This window comes from Lutra lutra, chromosome 1, assembly GCF_902655055.1.
Source record: "Lutra lutra chromosome 1, mLutLut1.2, whole genome shotgun sequence".
In the NCBI taxonomy this organism is placed as follows: Eukaryota; Metazoa; Chordata; class Mammalia; order Carnivora; family Mustelidae; genus Lutra; species Lutra lutra.
Window position 1 is genome coordinate 197,468,672 of NC_062278.1, and position 19,644 is coordinate 197,488,315.

The 19,644-nt window shown below is 37.1% G+C and overlaps 1 protein-coding gene across 3 annotated transcripts in view; it reads left to right on the forward strand.

The window, feature by feature from the left end:
- DENND6A (DENN domain containing 6A) overlaps window positions 1-16,307 on the forward strand; it is a 61,534-nt gene extending 45,227 nt beyond the window's left edge. For all 3 annotated transcript variants that reach the window (XM_047691381.1, XM_047691390.1, XM_047691399.1), the window contains 8 exons: window positions 8,535-8,600; window positions 8,706-8,770; window positions 9,556-9,645; window positions 11,315-11,368; window positions 11,683-11,792; window positions 12,012-12,114; window positions 13,505-13,579; window positions 14,052-16,307. In XM_047691381.1, the coding sequence (XP_047547337.1) occupies window positions 8,535-8,600; window positions 8,706-8,770; window positions 9,556-9,645; window positions 11,315-11,368; window positions 11,683-11,792; window positions 12,012-12,114; window positions 13,505-13,579; window positions 14,052-14,183 (695 nt within the window). In that variant the 3' untranslated portion in view covers window positions 14,184-16,307. The remainder of the gene's footprint in view (window positions 1-8,534; window positions 8,601-8,705; window positions 8,771-9,555; window positions 9,646-11,314; window positions 11,369-11,682; window positions 11,793-12,011; window positions 12,115-13,504; window positions 13,580-14,051) is intronic.
- Window positions 16,308-19,644: the final 3,337 nt, after the last annotated feature.

The following is a 19,644-nucleotide window of genomic DNA, read 5'->3' on the forward strand; positions in this document are numbered from 1 at the left end:
CCCATTTGGTCATGGTATATAATCCTTTTTATATGTTGCTGGATTTGATTTGCTCTTATTTTTGTTGAGCATTTTTCCATCCCTGTCTATGAGGGATATCAGTCTGGTTTCTTTTCTTGTGATGTCTTGCTAGCTAATATTCTTGTAACTCTGAGAAGCATCTTCAGGCAAGTGAAGTTGCCATTTTAAAAAGAAGGCCTAGGACCAAGGGAGTGGAGGGGGAAATTCTTGAATTGCTTTTTCAAAGTGGGGATGAAGGCAGGTATGGAATAATTAGACCTTATTTTTAGCAGCCAACTTTAGAGATGAGCTGCTGTGTTGTCTCTGATTATTTCCATCACCAGATAATTTGGACAACTTCATCAGGTATCGTTTTTTCTACAGGAAAGCAGTGGTGGTATATGGAAGCATTATGCTTTATAGATTCTTAGTGGTCACTGAGAGTAGATGCTAGAGGTTGTCAGTGTGCTCAGTTTGGTCCTTGTTCAGTTAATGGAAAAAATATGTTATGAACAAAGGCACCAGCGGTAGTTTGATGATTTGGGGCAAGACTTTAGTGTCTGACTGTTTCTGGGACTGGCAGGTCTTATATGAGCACAATTCTTTTTTTTTTAAGATTTTATTTATTTATTTATTTGACAGACAGAGGCATAGCGAGAGAGGGAACACAACCAGTGGGAGTGAGAGAAAAGCAGGCTTCCCACTGAGCAGGGAGCCCAATGCAGGACTCGATCCCAGGACCCTGGGATCATGATCTGAGCCGAAGGCAGACACTTAACAACTGAGCCACCCAGGCGTCCCTGACCACAATTCTTAACAGAAGTGCAAAATTTCATTAAGTTTAGTGTGTTTGTGATACTTATTCTTACGTACCTTAAAAGTTGTTTTTATTGTGGTAAAATATATATAACCTAAAATTTACCATTTTAACTAGTATTAAGTATTTAATTCAGTTAAAAATAATATAGTGGTATTAAGTATATTCATAATAAGCAACCCTCACCACTATCCATTTACAGAACTTCATCATCCCAAACAGAAGGATTTGGATTTAGTTCACCTAGGAGGTGGGTGGGGAGATGGGATAACTGGGTGATGGGTATTAAAGAGGGCACTTGATGTAATAAGTACTGGGTGTTCTTCTTTTTTTTTTTTTTTTTAAAGATTTTATTTATTTATTTGACAGAGAGAGATCACAAGTAGGCAGAGAGGCAGGCAGAGAGAGAGGAAGGGAAGCAGGCTTCCTGCTGAGCAGTGAGCCCGATGCGGGACTCGATCCCAGGACTCTGGGATCATGACCTGAGCCGAAGGCAGCGGCTTAACCCACTGAGCCACCCAGGCGCCCCAGTACTGGGTGTTCTATGCAACTGATGAATCACTAAATTCTACCACTGAAACTAATAATACACTATATGTTAATTAAATTGAATTTTAAATAAAAAGTTTTTTAAAATAACACAGTAGCATTAGATATATTCATAAGGTGCAACCCTCATCACTATCCAGTTCCAGAACTTTGTCATCCCAAGCAGAAAGATTTGGATGTCGTTCACCCAAATCCAAAATCCATTTAAACAATAGCTCCCCAGTTATTGCATCCCCCAGTCCCTGGTAACTTCTAATTTCTGTTTCTATAAAGTTGACTCTTCTACATATTTTGTGTAAGTGGAATCGTGTAATATTTGCCTTTTGTTATTTGGCCTATCTCGCTGTTTTCAAGGTTCATTTATGTTATATCATGCAGAAGAATCAGAAGCATTTCATCCCCCCCCACCTTTTTTTAAAAATTGCGGTGGGATGTCTGGGTTGCTCAGTCGATTAAGTGGCTGCCTTTGGCTCAGGTCATGATCCCAGGGCCCTGGGATAGAGTCCCACATGCGGCTCCCTGCACAGCAGGGAGTCTGCTTCTCCCTCTCCCTGCTGCTCCCCCTGCTTGTGCTCGCTTGCTTTCTCTCTGACAAATAAATAAAATCTTTTTTTTTAATTGCAGTAAATTGCACATAACATGAAATTTACCTTCTTAGCCATTTTTTAAAAAAGATTTTATTTATTTGACAGAGACACAGCAAGAGAGGGAACACAAGCAGGGGGAGCGGGAGAGAGAGAAGCAGGCTTCCCACTCAGCAGGGAGCCAGACATGGGGCTTGATCCCAGGACCTCAGGATCATGACCTGAGCCAAAGGCAGACGCTTAACAACTGAGCCACCCAAGGCACTCCACTCAGCCATTTTTAAAGTGGCATTAAGTGCATTCACATTGTTGCACTATAATCACCACCATCTACTCACAGTGCTCTTTTTCATCTTGCAAAATTGAAACTCCTTATCCATTAAATAATAACTTCCCATTCACTTCTTTCTCCTCTCACCCCACCCCAGGCCTTAGCAACTACGTGTCTACTTTCTGTCAATATGAATTTGACTACTCAGGTATTTCATATAAGTGGAATTCTGCTTTATTTGTCCTTTTGTGACTGGCTTATTTCACTTAGCATAATGTCCTCAAGGTTCGTTCATCTTGTAATGTGTCAATTTCTTTCCTTTTTAAGACTTAATAATATTCCATTGTGTGCATGTACCACATTTTATTTATCTATTTATCTGTCAATGGACACTTGGGCTGCTTCCACCTTTGAGCTATTGCAAATAATACTTCTGTGAACATGGGTGTACAGATACTTCTTTGAATCCCTTTCACTTCTTTCAAGTATGAATCCACAGAAGTGGGATTGCTGGACCATATAGCTATCTGTGTTTAATTTTTTGAGAAAGTGCCATACTGTTTTTATTTTCCATTCACACCAATGGAACATTCACATTCACAAGGGTATCAGTTTCTCCACATCCTTGCCAACACTTGTTATTTTTTGTTGTTTTTTTTTTGATGGTAGCCCTTCTAATGGGTGTGAGTTGTTATCTTAACTGTGGTTTTGATTTGCATTTCCCTAATGATTAGTAATGTTGAGCTTCTTTTCATGTGTTTATTGGCCATCTGAATAACTTCCTTGGAGAATTATCTTTCCAAGTCCTTTTTTAATCAGGTTGTTTTGTTGTTGTTGAGTTGTGAGAGTTCTTTATATATTCTGGGTACCAATCGCTTACCAGATAAGTGCTTTGTAAATATTTTCTCCCATTCTGTGAGTTGTCTTGTCATTCTCTCATTGGTAGTGTCCTTTGATGCACAAAAGTTTTAATTTTTTTTTTCATTTAAATTATTTTTATTAACATATAATGTATTATTTGCCCCAGGGGTACTGGTCTGTGAATCATCAGGCTTTACACATTTCACATACCTTCCCCAATGTAAAAGTTTTAAGTTTTGATAAAGTCCAGCTTTTCTGTATTTTCTTTTATTGCCTCTGCTTTTGGTTTCATATTAATGAAAATCCCTTTATCTTTTAATTTATGAGTGTTGCATATATATCTTGCGGCATTTTTCTGCCTATTGATCTCAAGACCAGGACCACTGCATTTGCTGCACATGTTGTGAAACACAACAGTCCTTCTTAGAATTCTGTCTTTGAAAATTCAAGACTATCTGAGAGGGTCAGTAAAACTACAGAAAAAGTATCTTCTGCAGGACTGGTAGGGAAGGCACAGCAAAACTGAGATTCATAACTTTACCAGAAACATACATTTAGTTTTAACCCTGTAGAGGGATCATTCCTGCTGATATAAAGGGATTCTTTCTTTTGGATTATACCTAGTTTTAGTTCACCCAAATTCTATTAAAAAGAGAAATTTAATGTTAAGATGATAGTACTTAACAAATATTCCTCAAAGCAAAAGTAATTCTATTAGTGTATACTGGATCAAATTATAAACTGATAATTTCTTTCTTTCTTTCTTTCTTTTTTAAGATTTTATTTATTTATTTGACAGACAGAGATCACAAGTAGGCAGAGAGGCAGGCAGAGAGAGAGGGGGAAGCAGGCTCCCTGCTGAGCAGAGAACCCTATGCGGGACTCGATCCCAGGACTCTGGGATCATGACCTGAGCTGAAGGCAGAGGCTTTAACCCACTGAGCCACCCAGGCATCCCTAAACTGATAATTTCTGACCAGAAATTGGGTTTGGTGATTTCACTAAAGGTAAAATATTTGGCCTAAATGTGGAAGATTCTTAATGCCTATATACAGAGGTACAATAGTGTTGACTATTAATTTAGTAATGTTAAACCCTCTCTAATATGCATTGTACATAACAGACATTGAATAAGTATTTTTTTAAGATTTTATTTATTTATAAATAAATAAAGAGAGGGAGAGAATACAAGCAGGGGGAGCAACAGAGGGGAAGCAGCAGAGAGGAAGGAGAAGCAGGTTCCGCACCCAGCAGGGAGCCCGATTCAGGGCTTGATCCCAGGACCCTGGGACCATGACCTGAGCTGAAGGCAGACGCTCAACTGACTGAGCCACCCAGGCACCCCTGAATAAGTTTTGGGTTCTTTGTAGACAGCTGGGTTCATTGCAGACACTTGTTTTTGTATCCCAAAGCCATCTGACAAATACTCATTAAAATTTTTTGGTAATAAGCAGTGTATCTTCATGACTAATTTTCTTTATATCTATCACATACTACAGTATAAGAATGATAATGGCTGGGTGCCTGGGTGGCTCAGTGGGTTAAAGCCTCTGCCTTCGGCTCAGGTCATAATCCCAGGGTCCTGGGATCCAGCCCCACATTGGGCTCTCTGCTCAGCAGAGATAAATAAAAAAAATAAATAAATAAATAAATAAATAAATAAATAAATAATAATAATAAATAAATAATAAATAAATAAATTAAATAAATAAATAAATGAATAAATTCAATAAATAAATAAATAAAATAAAAATTTAAAAAAAATGATGATGGCTAAGGTTAGAGAACAGTATACATCTTACACCTGAAGAGAGCCAGTGAGTCAGAGGGGAATTGTATAAGTGAAGATTACCACAAGCTGGTTTATTTTTGGCTTTTCCCTTTTTAAAAAGACAGATATGGTTGAAACCTGTCTTCATTATTGCCCAGAACTTATTGATTATGAGAATATATGAAACCTGCCTAACTCTTCTCCCCTCTGAAACTTGGTTCTTTTTTGCACAGTGAGTTTCAGAAAATAATGTGTTAATAAACAGTATTGGTGGATAGAATAATTGCAAGTCCTTTGTGACTCAGAGCAGAAGGAAACAGAAAATAAGGGCAGGAATACTTAGACTTATTCAAACCATTATGGTTTTAAACATGCTGTTTGGATTCTTGGAGTCAGAAGCAGATAAATGACTTGAATTTAGTTATCTGTATAGTTAAGTAGGTATTAATTCGGTACTTATTAAGGGTACAAAAGTTTTACAGATCTTGTGGTGAGACTCTTCTCTGAGCTCTGGAAAGCACAACCACAAAAGTCAAGATGAGAGATGTTCTCATAAGAATTTACATGGGAGGGGCGCCTGGGTGGCTCAGTCCTTAGGCATCTGCCTTCAGCTCAGGTCATGATCTCAGGGTCCTGGGATCGAGCCCCACATCAGGCTCTCTGCTCCACGGAGAGTCTGCTTCTCTCTCTTCCACTCCCCCTGCTTGTGTTCCCTCTTTCGCTGTGTCTCTCTCTATCAAATAAGTAAATAAAATCTTAAAAAAAAGAATTTGTACATGGGAATTTGTCAGCACAATTTGTCAATGTATTCTACCATTGACAAAGTAAAAACTATGAGCTGATGAATCAAAAACTTTCTGAGGGGCTAGGTGGCTCAGTTGGTTAATCATCCGACTCTTGGTTTCAGTTCAGGTCATGATCTTAGGTTTGTGAGATCGAGCCCCAAGTCAGGATCTGAGCTCATCATGGAGTCTATTTGAGTCTGTTTGAGATTCTCTCCCCATCTTTCCTTGTGTCCCTTTCCCTGCTCTCATGCGTACATACTTTCTCTTTCTAAAATAAGTAAATAAAAGTCTTAAAAAGTTCTGGAAACCTGAGTGTTTCTGGAGTTTTCTCAGTCTGTCCCCAAAGCCTTTTGGTTTTATCTCCTCCACAGAGCTCCAGTAGCTCCCTCTCTTCTCTTTCCTTGCTGCACCTGTCTTATTTCAGGTTCTGTATCTACCCAGGTGCAGTACTGGGTAGATAGAGAATGCTGCTCTTTTTTTTTTTTTTAAGATTTTATTTTATTTTTTTCACAGACAGAGATCACAAGTAGGCAGACAGGCAGGCAGTGAGAGAGGAGGAAGCAGGCTCACCGTCGAGCAGAGAGCCCGATGCGAGGCTTTAACCCACTGAGCCACCCACGCGCCCCTCCACAATGCTTCTATTTTATCCTTTGGGCTTTCTCTTTCACCTCAACCTCCTTTGTGTAAGCCAGCAGACCTGTTCAGGAGGCCTGTCCATCTGCGGCTCAGGCCTGTGGTTGTGGCTTATGTCATCACCGCCTGGTGTCAGCAAGTGTATTAAATTCAGATTTGATCCTGTCAGCTCACTCTCCCCATCCACTAGTCCCCATGCCCATGCTTTCTATGTCACTGAGATGTCCGACATCTTTATAGTTCCGCTAGATTCGACCTTTAAATACCTCTCTAACTTCATCTCCTGCCCCTCTTCGCATACCCTCCATTCCTACCTTTGTAGCAGAGCAGATAAAAGTGATGGTTCAGGAGTTAGACAACCTTAATTTCATATTCTAGTTCAAGCATGTTATCTGTGTGTCCTTGGATGAGTTGTTCTCTAGAGCTAGCGACCTGTCTGAATGGGGTATTGACCAGAGTGGATGATGGCAGGAAAGAGCCAGTGTGGGTTCATACCAGGTCAGTAGTTCTTTTAGTGCTTTAGTTCTTTTTTCTGTGTGGTGGGGATGATAAGACCTACTTCTTTATGAAGATTAAATGCACTCATTCGTGCAGTATTCTTAGACCAGGACTGGCACAGATAAGGATTGAGTAAATGGTGGCTATTACTATCCTTACCATTATGCGTAACTGGGAAACATGCTCTTCATGCTTCTGGACTTAACTCTGTGTAAAAGCTGTTTTTCCTCCTGGATAACTTTTTATTTCTTGTATAAGACTGCTGACATATCACTTCCTTTAGGAAACCTCAAAAATTTTTTCACTCCTCTTTAGCCAAGACACTGTGTCCATAGTATCTTGTTCATAATTTTATCCCAACATGTAGCCTTCTGTATTGTCATGTATCTCTGTTATCTTACTTTGCCATTAGGTTGTGAGCTATTTGCTACCGGAAACTAGTTGTTTTATTTTTTTTTTATTTCCAGTATCTTGCATTTCCTAATATTTACTGAATCGGTGAAAATATTAGTTTGTGTGTATATGATAGTGGCTTCTTTAAGAAGGGTTTGTCTAAAGGTATTGGGGCAGTTGATGAAATTAGAATAGCGTCTTTATTATCCTGCAGCTTTTCTGTAAGATTGAAATTATTTCAAAGTAGAGAGTTTACAGAAATACCTGTTTTACCATAGTACGTGCTTTAAAAAATTTTTTTAACAGTATAAGATTACAAGTGAAAATGCTCTGTGTTCCACCTCAAGAGATAGCTGTAGTTAGCAGTTAGATGTATAAAACAATTTAAACAAAAATATGTTGTCAATCCAGAGCCTTGAATTAGATAATCTCCAGATTTGTCTTTCAGTTCTTAGGTCCTCTTACTCTTAGGCAGAGAGAAGGAGGACGGAGAAAGGAGAAGAAAAAGTCTCTTAAGTTTAGTGTGCTTATGACACTTTCAAGTGCTTCTCTTGAGGCACTTTCCTGCTGATTAGAGGGTTGTTTAGACAGTAGCCTCTCTGACCCCCAGACAAGAACCACAGCGTATGCTGTGTAGATTGTTCACAGCTGACCTCCGGAGGCCTGTCCCTCTGTGGCTCGGGTCTGTGGTTGTGACACACACTGTCACCACCTGGTGGCAGTGTAAGTTTCTACAGTGCAGAAACAATTTTGGGAGTGTCAGAAAAAAACTTTTGAGTTGCTTGTAATTCCATTTACTCTTCGAGGGTATTAATATTTGGCACATAGGCTTTCAATTTCATGGCTTTGGCACAGAGTTTAAATTACAAGCTAAGTGAAAAAATGGCAAAGTTTTAAGTAATGGTAGATATTAATGAAAGATCAAATACCCATTTTATATAATTTACACACATTTTTTTCTGTAATGCTATAATAATCTAGCATTTATCCAGTTTTAAAGTACCAGGAATAAAGCACCAAGAAAATATTATTTGATGTTAAGAAAAATACTTCAGGGGTGCCTGGGTGGTTCAGTCGGTTAAGTTTCCAACTCTTGATTTTGACTCAGGTCATGAGATCCGCCTTGCAGTGGGCTTCTGCGCTGAGCATGAAGTCTGCTGGAGATTCTCTTTCTCCCTCTGCCCCTTCCCCCACATGTATTTGCTCTCTCTTTCTCTAGTAAGTAGATAAATTTTTTTTTTTAAAGAAGAAAACTTTAGCTACAAGATCCCTGACTAAGTAATAAACAGTAGATTATTAATCTTATAAAATTCCAGTTTTGTAACATGTAAATCTCAAATAATTATAAGAGTCTTTATGATATTTCCTTTAGGTGAAATTCCTAAGCAGGTTAAAGTGAAAAAATTGAAGAACCTAAAGACTCTGGACTCTAAACCTGGTATTGATTTTTATTATTATATTTTATTATTTTTATTAATTTGTAAATATATACTTATGCAGGTAATTGGGTCTTACTATTTACCATGTTTTCTTTACTTCCTAGGAGTTTATACTTCTTATAAGCCATACTTAAGTAGAGATGAAGAGATCGTAAAACAATTACAAAAGGTAATCCCTTGCTCATATTATTAATTTAAATTTCCTTATGCAGGTAAGCAATATCCAGTTAGGCAGTATGTGCATTATGTATGATAATGTGAAATGAGGTCTTTCTTTTGAATCAAGGCTTCATAAAAACCAGAAGACTTGGGGCACCTGGGTGGCTCAGTGAGTTAAAGCCTCTGCCTTCAGCTCAGGTCATGATCCCAGGGTCCTGGGATTGAGCCCCACATCGGGCTCTCTGGGCAGCGGGGAGCCTGCTTCCCCTTCTCTCTCTCTCTGCCTGCCTCTCTGCCTACTTGTGATCTCTGTCTGTCAAATAAATAAATAAAATCTTAAAAAAAAAAAAAAAAAAAAACAGAAGACTAAAGCGGCAACAGTTATGGGCTTAAAATGTAGGGCTTCAGCTACCAACCAGTGGCAGTCTTTAAGAAACTTGGGAGTTAAAGTGAAAAAGCCATGGGCTCTTCTGTGCGATAGCTTAGCATCCAACAGGAGATAGCATTTTTTGGAAAATCTAAATAATACTCATACAGCAAGTGTGAAATAAAGATAGTTCATTATAAACTGATACTTTTAAGTGTGGGATGAACACATGATGTTTTGCTGTAAGGTTTTTTTTCCACAGCATATTGCACAGTGTACTTCAGGTTAATTTACTTCAAGGTGAAGTCCTGGGTTTTTTTTTAATCAAGTAAAAGTATGTATTTACGTATCAGTTGAACTACTATTATTAAGCATTGTTTTATATTCCTTTACATAGAATGTAGGTTTTCATTGCTTTTTCTTTTAAGGGTGTACAACAGAAACGTCCTTCTGAGGCTCAAAGTGTTATTCTCCGACGCTATTTTTTGGAACTGACACAAAGCTTCATCATTCCATTAGTAAGTTAACATTGGTATTTGTTTAATTTAATGATTTGTTGAAGGATATATGAATGTTTTCCCCATTCACAAAAACCTTAAGTTGTATGTTTTGCCTGCTCATGTGTTTGGTGATTAAAAATAGAGCCCTTTGCAGGAGACCTGGACTCTATTCTAATATTAACTGTGTAACTTTGGCAAGTCACTTCCTCTCTCTGACCCTCATTTTCTTTATCTGTAAAATGTGGCTAATTCCACTTTTCCTAAATATCTTTCAGGGTTGCTGTGAATCTTAAATGAGATAATTGTGAAATATTACGTAATTATTGCATTTTAGTCTTAACACAGGTTAACCTGGAGCTCCTTTTTGATATTATTTCCTTTTTTTTCAAAGCCACTTTTTAAAAAGATTTTATTTATTTATTTATTTATTTGAGAAAGAGAGAGAGAGAGTGAGCACTAGCAGGGGGAAAAGAGAGAATCTCATGCAGACCCTGTGCTAAGTGTGGAGCCTGATGTGGGGCTCGATCTCACAACCCTGAGATCATAACCTGAGCTGAAATCAAGAGTCAGATGCTTAACCAACTGAGCCATCCAGGTGCCCCTCTGATACCATTTTTTTGAGCACAATTTGATATGACATCCATGAGACCAATAACTCCATGATGACAGGGGCCTTCTCTGTCTTATTCATTATCTTTTCCTCAGTCAGGCATCTGGTAGCACTCAATATTATGGTATAAATGACTGGATGATATGGTTATTCTATGAAATTCAGTAGAATAGCATATTAAAATACTAAAAGATGCCTCACAGTATCAGATAGTACCATAATGTGGTCCTAGTCCAGAGACTGCATTGGAGAGAGATTCCATGTAGTTATTAATGTAATCTATCTATAATATCAGATGGGAGCAACCTGGAGTTCTTTGCTATTATATTTTGAGGTGAAATATTCTTTCTTGGTCTATGGATATAATTAATTTTGTTCCACTTAAACCTGTTTGATTTGAAATGAACTTTACTGTAGTGGTTAAGGACATGGGCTGAAGTCAAGTAGACCTGAATTCAGGTTCAGGCTATGTGACCTTGGGCAGCGTACTTAGCTTTTCAAAGCCTCTTTTCCACTATTAATGGCCACATGGGATGGTTGCCAGGATTAAAAGAGATCATGCATATAAAATGTTGAGTACATTTTCTGGGACATTCTCACCCAATAGGGTTAATGATTATCACTAAAAATATGCAGTTCCTTGGATTATTTAAGGTTTAGTTAAATTCTTATTGAAAATCTGACTTAATCTAAATTTTGCTATGTCCATTATGGGAAATGATGCATTGCTGCTGAGCATATGATGAAAAACTTGTAAACCCATTTCTTTTAAGGGGTCTGTTTATATGTTTGAAGACTATCTAGGTAAGAATGCCTAACTTTTGGGCACCTGAGTGGCTCAGTTGGTTGAGCATCCAACTCTTGGTTTTAGCTCGGGTTATAGGACAGGGTCCCACAATTGGGCTCTGTGCTTAGGGCAATCTGCTCGGGATTCTCTCTCCCTCTTTTCCCCCTCCCCTCCCTTGTGCACGCACTCACGGTTGCGCTCTCAAATAAATAAATAAAATAAAATCTTAAAAAAGAATGACTAACTTTGATTATTTTATTTTATTTATTATTATTTTTTTTTGGTTTCAGGAAAGATATGTGGCAAGCTTGATGCCTTTGCAGAAAAGTATCTCTCCATGGAAGGTATAACTATATTCAGTTAAATTCTTATTTGAGGGGCACCTGGGTGGCTCAGTGGGTTAAAGCCTCTGCCTTCGGCTCAGGTCATGATCCCAGTGTCCTGGGATCAAGCCCCACATCGGGCTCTCTGCTCTGCAGGGAGCCCACTTCCTCCTCTCTCTCTCTCTGCCTGCCTGTCTGCCTACTTGTGATCTCTTTCTGTCAAATAAATAAATAAAATCTTTAAAAAAAAATTCTTATTTGAGTTCTCTAACTATAATTAACTTCTGCGAGTATATCCATTTTTAATTTTTAAATCAGTATGTCCTAATTTCTAGAGTCCACCCCAGTTAAGACAGTTCCTTCCAGAAGAATTTATGAAAACACTTGAGAAAACAGGACCTCAGCTAACCTCTAGAATAAAAGGCGACTGGATTGGACTTTACCGGTTGGTCTTTTGTTTTATTCTTTTTCACCCATCTGTAGAGCTGTATTTAAAAACAAAACCAAAAGCTGGACTTAAGCTTATACTTCAAAAAAAAAATTCAAATAAATAAATAAAAATCCCATTGTTTCACATGGTTTTTCAAGCTATAGATAGGAAAAGTATTGAGGAGAGGAAGTAAGTCATAATCAAACTTTGCTTTTTTAAAATTTATTTTTATAGGCATTTTCTAAAATCTCCAAATTTTGATGGTTGGTTCAAGACCCGGCGGAAGGAAATGACCCAGAAATTGGAGGCACTCCATTTAGAAGCTCTTTGTGAAGAGGTTAGAAAACAGTGTGTTTATGTCATGATTAACAACTATTGAAAATAAAGATAACATTATCCTTAGAGACTGGGATATTATACCCATATCCACTACTTTGTAAATAGTAAGTTTCTAGATTACGTGCTGTGTGTCAAGAACCGTGTGTCAAGGACTGTAGGTACTTTAGATGGATGATGTCTTTTAATCCTCTCAGCGATTCATTGAAGTAGGTGTATTATAATCTGCATTATGAGATCCCTAAGGATTATAAGTTAAGTGACTTGCTTCAGATGGCATCACTGCTAAGTAGGTAATGGAGCCAGCATCAAGCTAGAGCCCTGCTTATACTGATCCACAAGAGCTAACAGTGTACATCTCTTCCCCACTTCGTGTTCGGTGGTCTCAAGTTGATAGCTTGAAGTTGGCCACAGTGGAAGAATTATACCACTTTGACAAGTGCTACAAACCAGAGACTTTTCCTGGAGAACTGGTGGTTAAATATTTACTAGCATGCCCCTGGATAGAATCAAGGTTAAAATTGGAACGCCTTTTCTGATTTTTTCCTGTATTTTGACTGTTTATAATCTCTAATTTGTCACCAGACTATTTTAAATTGATCTATTTGTGAAAATGTAAAGGATAGTCTCATCTTTATTTAGGTTGAGGTGGGCTAGCCTCGAAGTGAACTTTCTAGTCATAAACTCCCGGTGACTGTGTGGTTGTGAGAGGAATGCCATGAAGGCAACCACAAATAAGCCGAGGAAGAGCTTGTTTGTAGAAGTGAAAATTTACATCCAGTAATAGATTGACATTCACAGTTATCTTAATTCGTTAGGTAACGCTCCTTATAAATTAAAGTACTTATGCTTAGTAGGGATGGGGGCTAGTATTATACTTGGAGTTGCAATTTTTTCATTGATCTAAAAGGGTTACCTCAGAGAGGAGTTTCTTACATTTTATTTTATTTCTAACTATTAGACAATTGTTCTAGCTAATGTAAAAAATTATCTAATTAGACAAACCATAAGAGACTCTTAATCTCACAAAACAAACTGAGGGTTGCCGGGGGAGGGAAGTATGGAGAGGGTGGTTGAGTTATGGACATTGGCAAGGGTTTGTGCTATGGTGAGTGTTGTGAAATATGTAAGCCTGATGATTCACAGACTTGTACCACTGGGGCTAATAATATATTATATGTTAATAAAAAATTTTTTAATAAAAAATTACCTAATTATTGTTGTTAGAATATCATATGAAGAATTATTCTTGTACTGTAATGCTATATCTGAGTTGCATACTCTGTTCTCCTTTTCCTTCCTATCTTTCCTGCTCAGTAGCCTTGCCTGTTAAAATAGAGCAATTTAAAAAGTATTTTGAATACTGATTTGGGATTTGTTTATTCTTGTAGGACTTACTTCTCTGGACCCAGAAACACACAGAAGTAGAAACAGTAGATCTTGTACTGAAGCTAAAAAATAAGCTGGTATGTAGCCAAAGCAGCAAAGATCCATGAAGATCCTTTCCTCACATTTGAGGTGACAGTTCATGATGTGTTGCCGAAGTAGCTTTTTAAATGAGAACACTTAAGATTGGCCAATTGATGGTAGATCTGACTGAAAATACTTGGTCACTCGGGCAGATCACAGTGATGCCGTATTATTTTAAAAGTATTTACAAGGAGTCCAAAGAGCTCTACAAAAAACTCTGTCAGTTATATTTAATACCACATGGTATCTGTGGGTATTAGCTCTTAATTTACATAGAAGTCTTTAATTGAGTTCAGCAATATACTGTTTAAATGGCATGTTCATTGCTTTTTTACAGTTCCTACAAATTCTAGTGTAAGTTTGAATTTTCCAAATCATTAGACCATTAAAAGTGTTCATTTAGAGAATATAATGTATTAGTACAGACTCAGAGGGTAATTTAAATGCTTCCAAATGTTCCTTCTGTAGTTGCAGGCGGATCGAGAGCATTTACCTGTGAAACCTGACACTGTGGAAAAGTTACGGACACACATAGATGCAATTATCTTAGCATTGCCAGAGGACCTACAAGGCATACTGCTCAAAACGGGCATGACATGACCTTTGCCAGAATTTTCCAGCCAAAAAGGATTGTGCACCATGAAGCATACTGACATTTCAACCCAATGCACAAAGGAGATGTCTCAACCTGGAAAATAGCCGTGAATGCTAGCTACAGGGTGGAAAGACTATACTGACTAAACAGACCTTTTTAGTGCATTATTTTTAAAAATGGATATCTGTGGTGGTTCCACTTTAATACTGAAACACTGAAAGGCATTTCTATATTTTTAATCATGTTCTAAAGTGCTCTTATGGGAGACCTGTGGGGCCATCAGTATAAGTGATTCCAAACTGCAGTGCTGGCATTGCAGATATTTTTTTAAATTGGTGCTGCCTTGCCCAATCATGTAGAAAACTCAGGGGGATATAAAAAGAACATTCACACTGGCTCTCTTCTTAAGAAGAAGGAAAAGACTGATCTGTCCGACTGTAGTTAGAAGTAATTAATGCTTTTGTCGTGCCTTCTGTTGTCCTACATGTTTCACAAAGCTCAGCTGCTAGTCTTGAAACTTTTTCTTAACTTGATTATGATACCTAATTTTATAAGGCATTCTTTTGAGTAATCACTGCTTAAAGATACATTTCTTGCCTCCATCATGTTTATTAGTAGTGCCCTGATACAGTTTTTTTGGTGTTTTTTTTTCCCCAGTTGTCCTGTAGGTTTCATTTCATTATATTCTGTATCATTTCAAGTGTAATCTTACCAGTTTCTCCAAAGGCAAGAAAGCATCTAATATTAATTATGGAAGAATTTATTTCTTCTTACCATTTACTAGTTGAACCTGTTTAGGTTAATTAGCTTGGGTGTTTTTTAGAGACATTCTAATTGTAAATCTCATAATCAGCTGTTTTTTAAACTGAATTATTCTCATTTCAAAGGCATTCATAAACGTTTTATGTTATAGTCATGTAAGTGATTACAAGATTAGTTTTCAGCATTATTTGTTTGATAGGGTTTTTCCCCCCAGATTAATTTTTTTCAGAACACTTTCCCTACTGTTGTTAGACATGGGGATTTTTGCCTAAATCACTGTTTTTTGTTGTTGTTTTTGTTGTTTTGTTTAAACAATACTACCTTGCCAAAAATAGAAGATTGTGGTTAGGTAGAATAAGGTTGCTTGGTTTGTGTTTGAATAGGAGTGTCCTCCAGAAGCCACTATTTAAAATAGCCACACATGACACAGCACATATGTAAATAGCTGTGTCTTGAATTGCCCTCTCAAGCAACCAAATTTAGTTGTATGTGTTTGTAAGAGAAATGGCTTCAGAAGCTGTCTCTTGTTTCCTGTTAATGCAACTCCTAAGGGCACTCCTGACCCAGAAAGCCTCTTTGTGTTTGTAACTGTGGTCTTATACCTAAATGTGCCCTTTTCTCATGGATATAGTGTCTTGAAGCATACCTCAAAGTCATAGAGAGAATATGGCATTTGAAAGAAATCGTTTGCCTTGGATCATATGAGTTATTTTGTGAAACAACACTGTCCTTATGGAAAAGGGGCAACTACTTTTATATGCTAAAGTATTTCATATCTTTCTGGGAAACCTTATTTAGGTATAAATGATCATCTTATTATTTTTCAAAAAGGGGTATTTTAATAATCTTACATTTATATGCAGTTTGTGACCAGAATTTGAAAGTTGTTAGTGTCATATCAAGGATCTTTTAAATTATACCACTATAGGATGCATCATTTCAAGTTTATTTTGCACAGCTAAAGAGTAGCAAAAGATGCCAAGTAGCATAATAACAGTATCTTCATATTTACTGTGTTTAACTAAAACCAAACATGTGTTGAAAACCATATCATATTTACCTGGCTTACCTATTAATTTCAAATTATGTACTTGTAAAATTAACTTAAAATTGCATTGGGAATCTGAGAAAGACTGGTAACAATTTTTTGTATGATTTTCAGTTTTGTCCTTTTTTTTTTTTTTTTTGAGGAGACATTGTTAAGATCTAAAACCTGCCGTTTAATGTTTATCTCCACCAGCATCAGAGGGAATCACTGCTTTCAGTGATGTAATGCCTAGTGCCTACTGTTTTCATGAAAAAGAGGTTTTATGAAGGCATTTATGGTCATTACTGAAAAAGAATTAAAGGCCTTGGATGTTAAAGCACTTGGATGTCTTGTGTTGTTTCTCAGTAAGTTTGGAGTGCTTGAGAAAATGCATAATAAATGAAACTTATGCATTATGAGATTCCTTTTACTTCCAACTTATTTTTAAAAATTCAAATGAAAACCTTCTTCTATTTACTATGAACAAGTGAACAGCAGTCTGGTATAATAACAGATCAATGAAGTCATTTCATATCCTTGTTGGCAGTGTGTTGATTTTATGAAATGTTCTGATGAAAAAATTTTAGCTTAATAGGTAGGGAGCTATTGTTGGATTCTCCCTTATTTACTACTTTTTTTTTTTTTTACCTTTTTTTAAAATCTCAAATTACTTTTATTTCTTCTTCTCCATTTTTTAAAGTATATGATACTATCCTTTGGATAGTATCCTTTGGATTTTAATTTGTTGATAATTTATTGGCTATTACTGCCTTTTGAAGCTACTGGGTAATATCCTTAAAAGTGTAAAAATATTTCAGTACATTTAAGAAAGATTCTGTTAAAATCTCTTGTTTTCATATGCTCACAACTTAATTCGTTATTCTTTTCAGAACAAAACAATAAGTAGTATTTGTTACATTGTTATGATAAGTTCAATATGCCATGCAATGTAATTACATATATGACTTCATCCTTACAATATTCCTATTATAAGGCATGCACCTTTTTAAAAATTTTATTTATTTATTTATTTTTGAGAGAGCACACACACAAGCGGGGCTAGAGACACAAAGAGAGAGGGAGAGAGAGAATCTTAAGCAGACTCCATGTAAAGCCTTATGTGGGGCTCAGTCTCACGACCCTGAGATCATGACCTGAGCTGAAATCAAGAGTTGGATGCTTAAACAACTAGGCCACCCAGATGCCTAGGCATGCACTTTTCCATTCATATTTCACAGATAAGAAAACTGAGAACAGAATGGTTAAAAATCTTGACTAATGTTATATGACTGGTAAGGGTAGAGCAGGACTTGAACAATTGTCACAACATCCTGCTTTGAGCTATATATTTTGTATTTATATTTTTCTAAGTAAGTATAAGTTTCATTTAAAAATATGTATTTGTATCAAAATAATACATGCAAGAGTTAAAGCAACAAGAAGTAGAAAACAGTCTAATATAACAAGCAAAAATAATTTCGTATGCTATCTTTCAACACCAAACTGCATACTCCAAAGATGAAGTTTTTAACTCTTCCTATTTTAGTTCATTCTAATAATTCTGAACATATATTTATATCTCACTTCCTTGATCTACCAATTTTAGTATCTGTTAATGGTGTTTTAACTGATACTACTGGGTATATTTCATTTTGTTTTTATTTAAATTCAATTAATTAACATACAGTCTATTATTAGTTTCAGAAATACAGATCAGTGATTCATCAGTTTTATATAATATCCAGTGTTCATTACATCACATGCCCTCCTTAATGCCCACCACCCAATTACCTCATCCCCCCAGCTACCCTCAGATTGTTTCCTATAATTTAGAGTCTCTTAAAGTTTATCTCCTTCTCTGATTTTGTCTTTTTTTATTTTTTCCTCTTTTCCCCATGTTCCTGTTTTGTTTCTTAAATTCCACATATGAGGGGGACCTGGGTGCCTTCGGCTCAGGTCTTGATCCTGGGGTCCTGGAATTGAGCCCTGCATCGGGCTCTCTGCTCAGCAGGGAGCCTGCTTCCCTCTCTCTCTGCCTGCCTCTCTGCCTTCTTGTTATCTCTGTCTGTCAAATAAATAAAATAAAATCTTAAATTCCATAAATGAGTAAGATCATGTGATAATTGTCTTTCTCTGATTGACTTATTGTCTTTCTCTGATTGACTTATTTCACTTAGCATAATACCCTCTAGTTCCATCCATGTCATTGCAAATGGCAAGATTTCATTTTTTGATGGCTGAGTAGTATTCCATTATGTTTATATACCACATCTTCTTTATCCATTCATCTGTCGATGGACATCTAAGCTCTTCCCATAGTCTGGCTATTGTGGACATTGCTGCTATAAACATTGGGGTGTGTGTGCCCTTCAGATCACTACATTTGTATCTTTGGGGGAAATACCCTGTAATGCAATTGCTGGGTCATGGGGTAGCTCTATTTTCAACTTTTTGAGAAACCTCCATACTGTTTTCCAGAGTGGCTGCACCAGCTTGCATTCCCACCAACAGTGTAGAAGAGTGCCCCTTTCTCTGTATCCTCGCCAGCATCTGTTGTTTCCTGACTTGTTAATTTTAGCCATTCTGACTGGTATGAGGTGGTATCTCATTGTGGTTTTGATTTGGATTTCCCCAATGCCGAGTGATGTGGAACACTGTTGCATGTCTCTGTTGGTCATTTGGATGTCTTCCTTGCAGAAATGTCTGTTCATGGGGCGCCTGGGTGGCTCAGTGGGTTAAAGCCTCTGCCTTCAGCTCAGGTCATGATCCCAGTGTCCTGGGATTGAGCCCTGCATCGGGCTCTCTGCTCAGCAGGGAGCCTGCTTCCTCCTCTCTGCCTGCCTCTCTGCCTACTTGTGATCTGTCTGTCAAATAAATAAATAAAATCTTAAAAAAAAAAAAAAAAAAAGAAATGTCTGTTCATGTCCTCTGCCCATTTCTTGATTGGATTATTTTTGGAGGGGTTTGAATTTGATAAGTTCTTTATAGATTTTGGATACTAGCCCTTTATCTGATAAGACATTTGCAGATATCTTCTCTCATTCTGTCTGTTGTCTTTTGGTTTTGTCACCTATTCCCTTTGCTGTGCTTTGTTTTTATACACCTGCATTTTACAGGCTTCTTTCTTTTAGCATAACTTGGGGAAATTTTAATTACTAACTTCCTAATATTAGTCCTCTAAAAGCAGCTGAAGAAGATAAACTTTTCTGATTATGGATAAATATTTAAATAACAAAATGTGTTGTCATATTAATGACTAAATTATCATTAACAATTTGATACCCTTCCATATATGGAAGATATATTACTTACATGCCATCTGCAACTTGATTGAATTGTGTTTATAATTATACCAATAGAAATTAGCACTTATTAATAAAATAGAGCTCCTAGAGTTTTTTTTCAATTACATTTCCCAGTTTGTTTGAAATCGATAAAGCATGGCAGGAGAATTCTACTTCTGTTACTTCTGTACTTTTGAGTACCAGCCTTTCTCTGTTACCCACTACTTGAATGCTCTGCTGTGCCTTTCTTCAAATTAAGATTACCATTGTCAGGGGTGCCTGGATGGCTCAGTTGGGTCAGGCATCCAACTCTTGATCTCAGCTTAGGTCTTGATCTTAGGGTTGTGAGTTCAAGCCCTGTGTTGGGTGCTGAACATGGAGCCTACTTTAAAA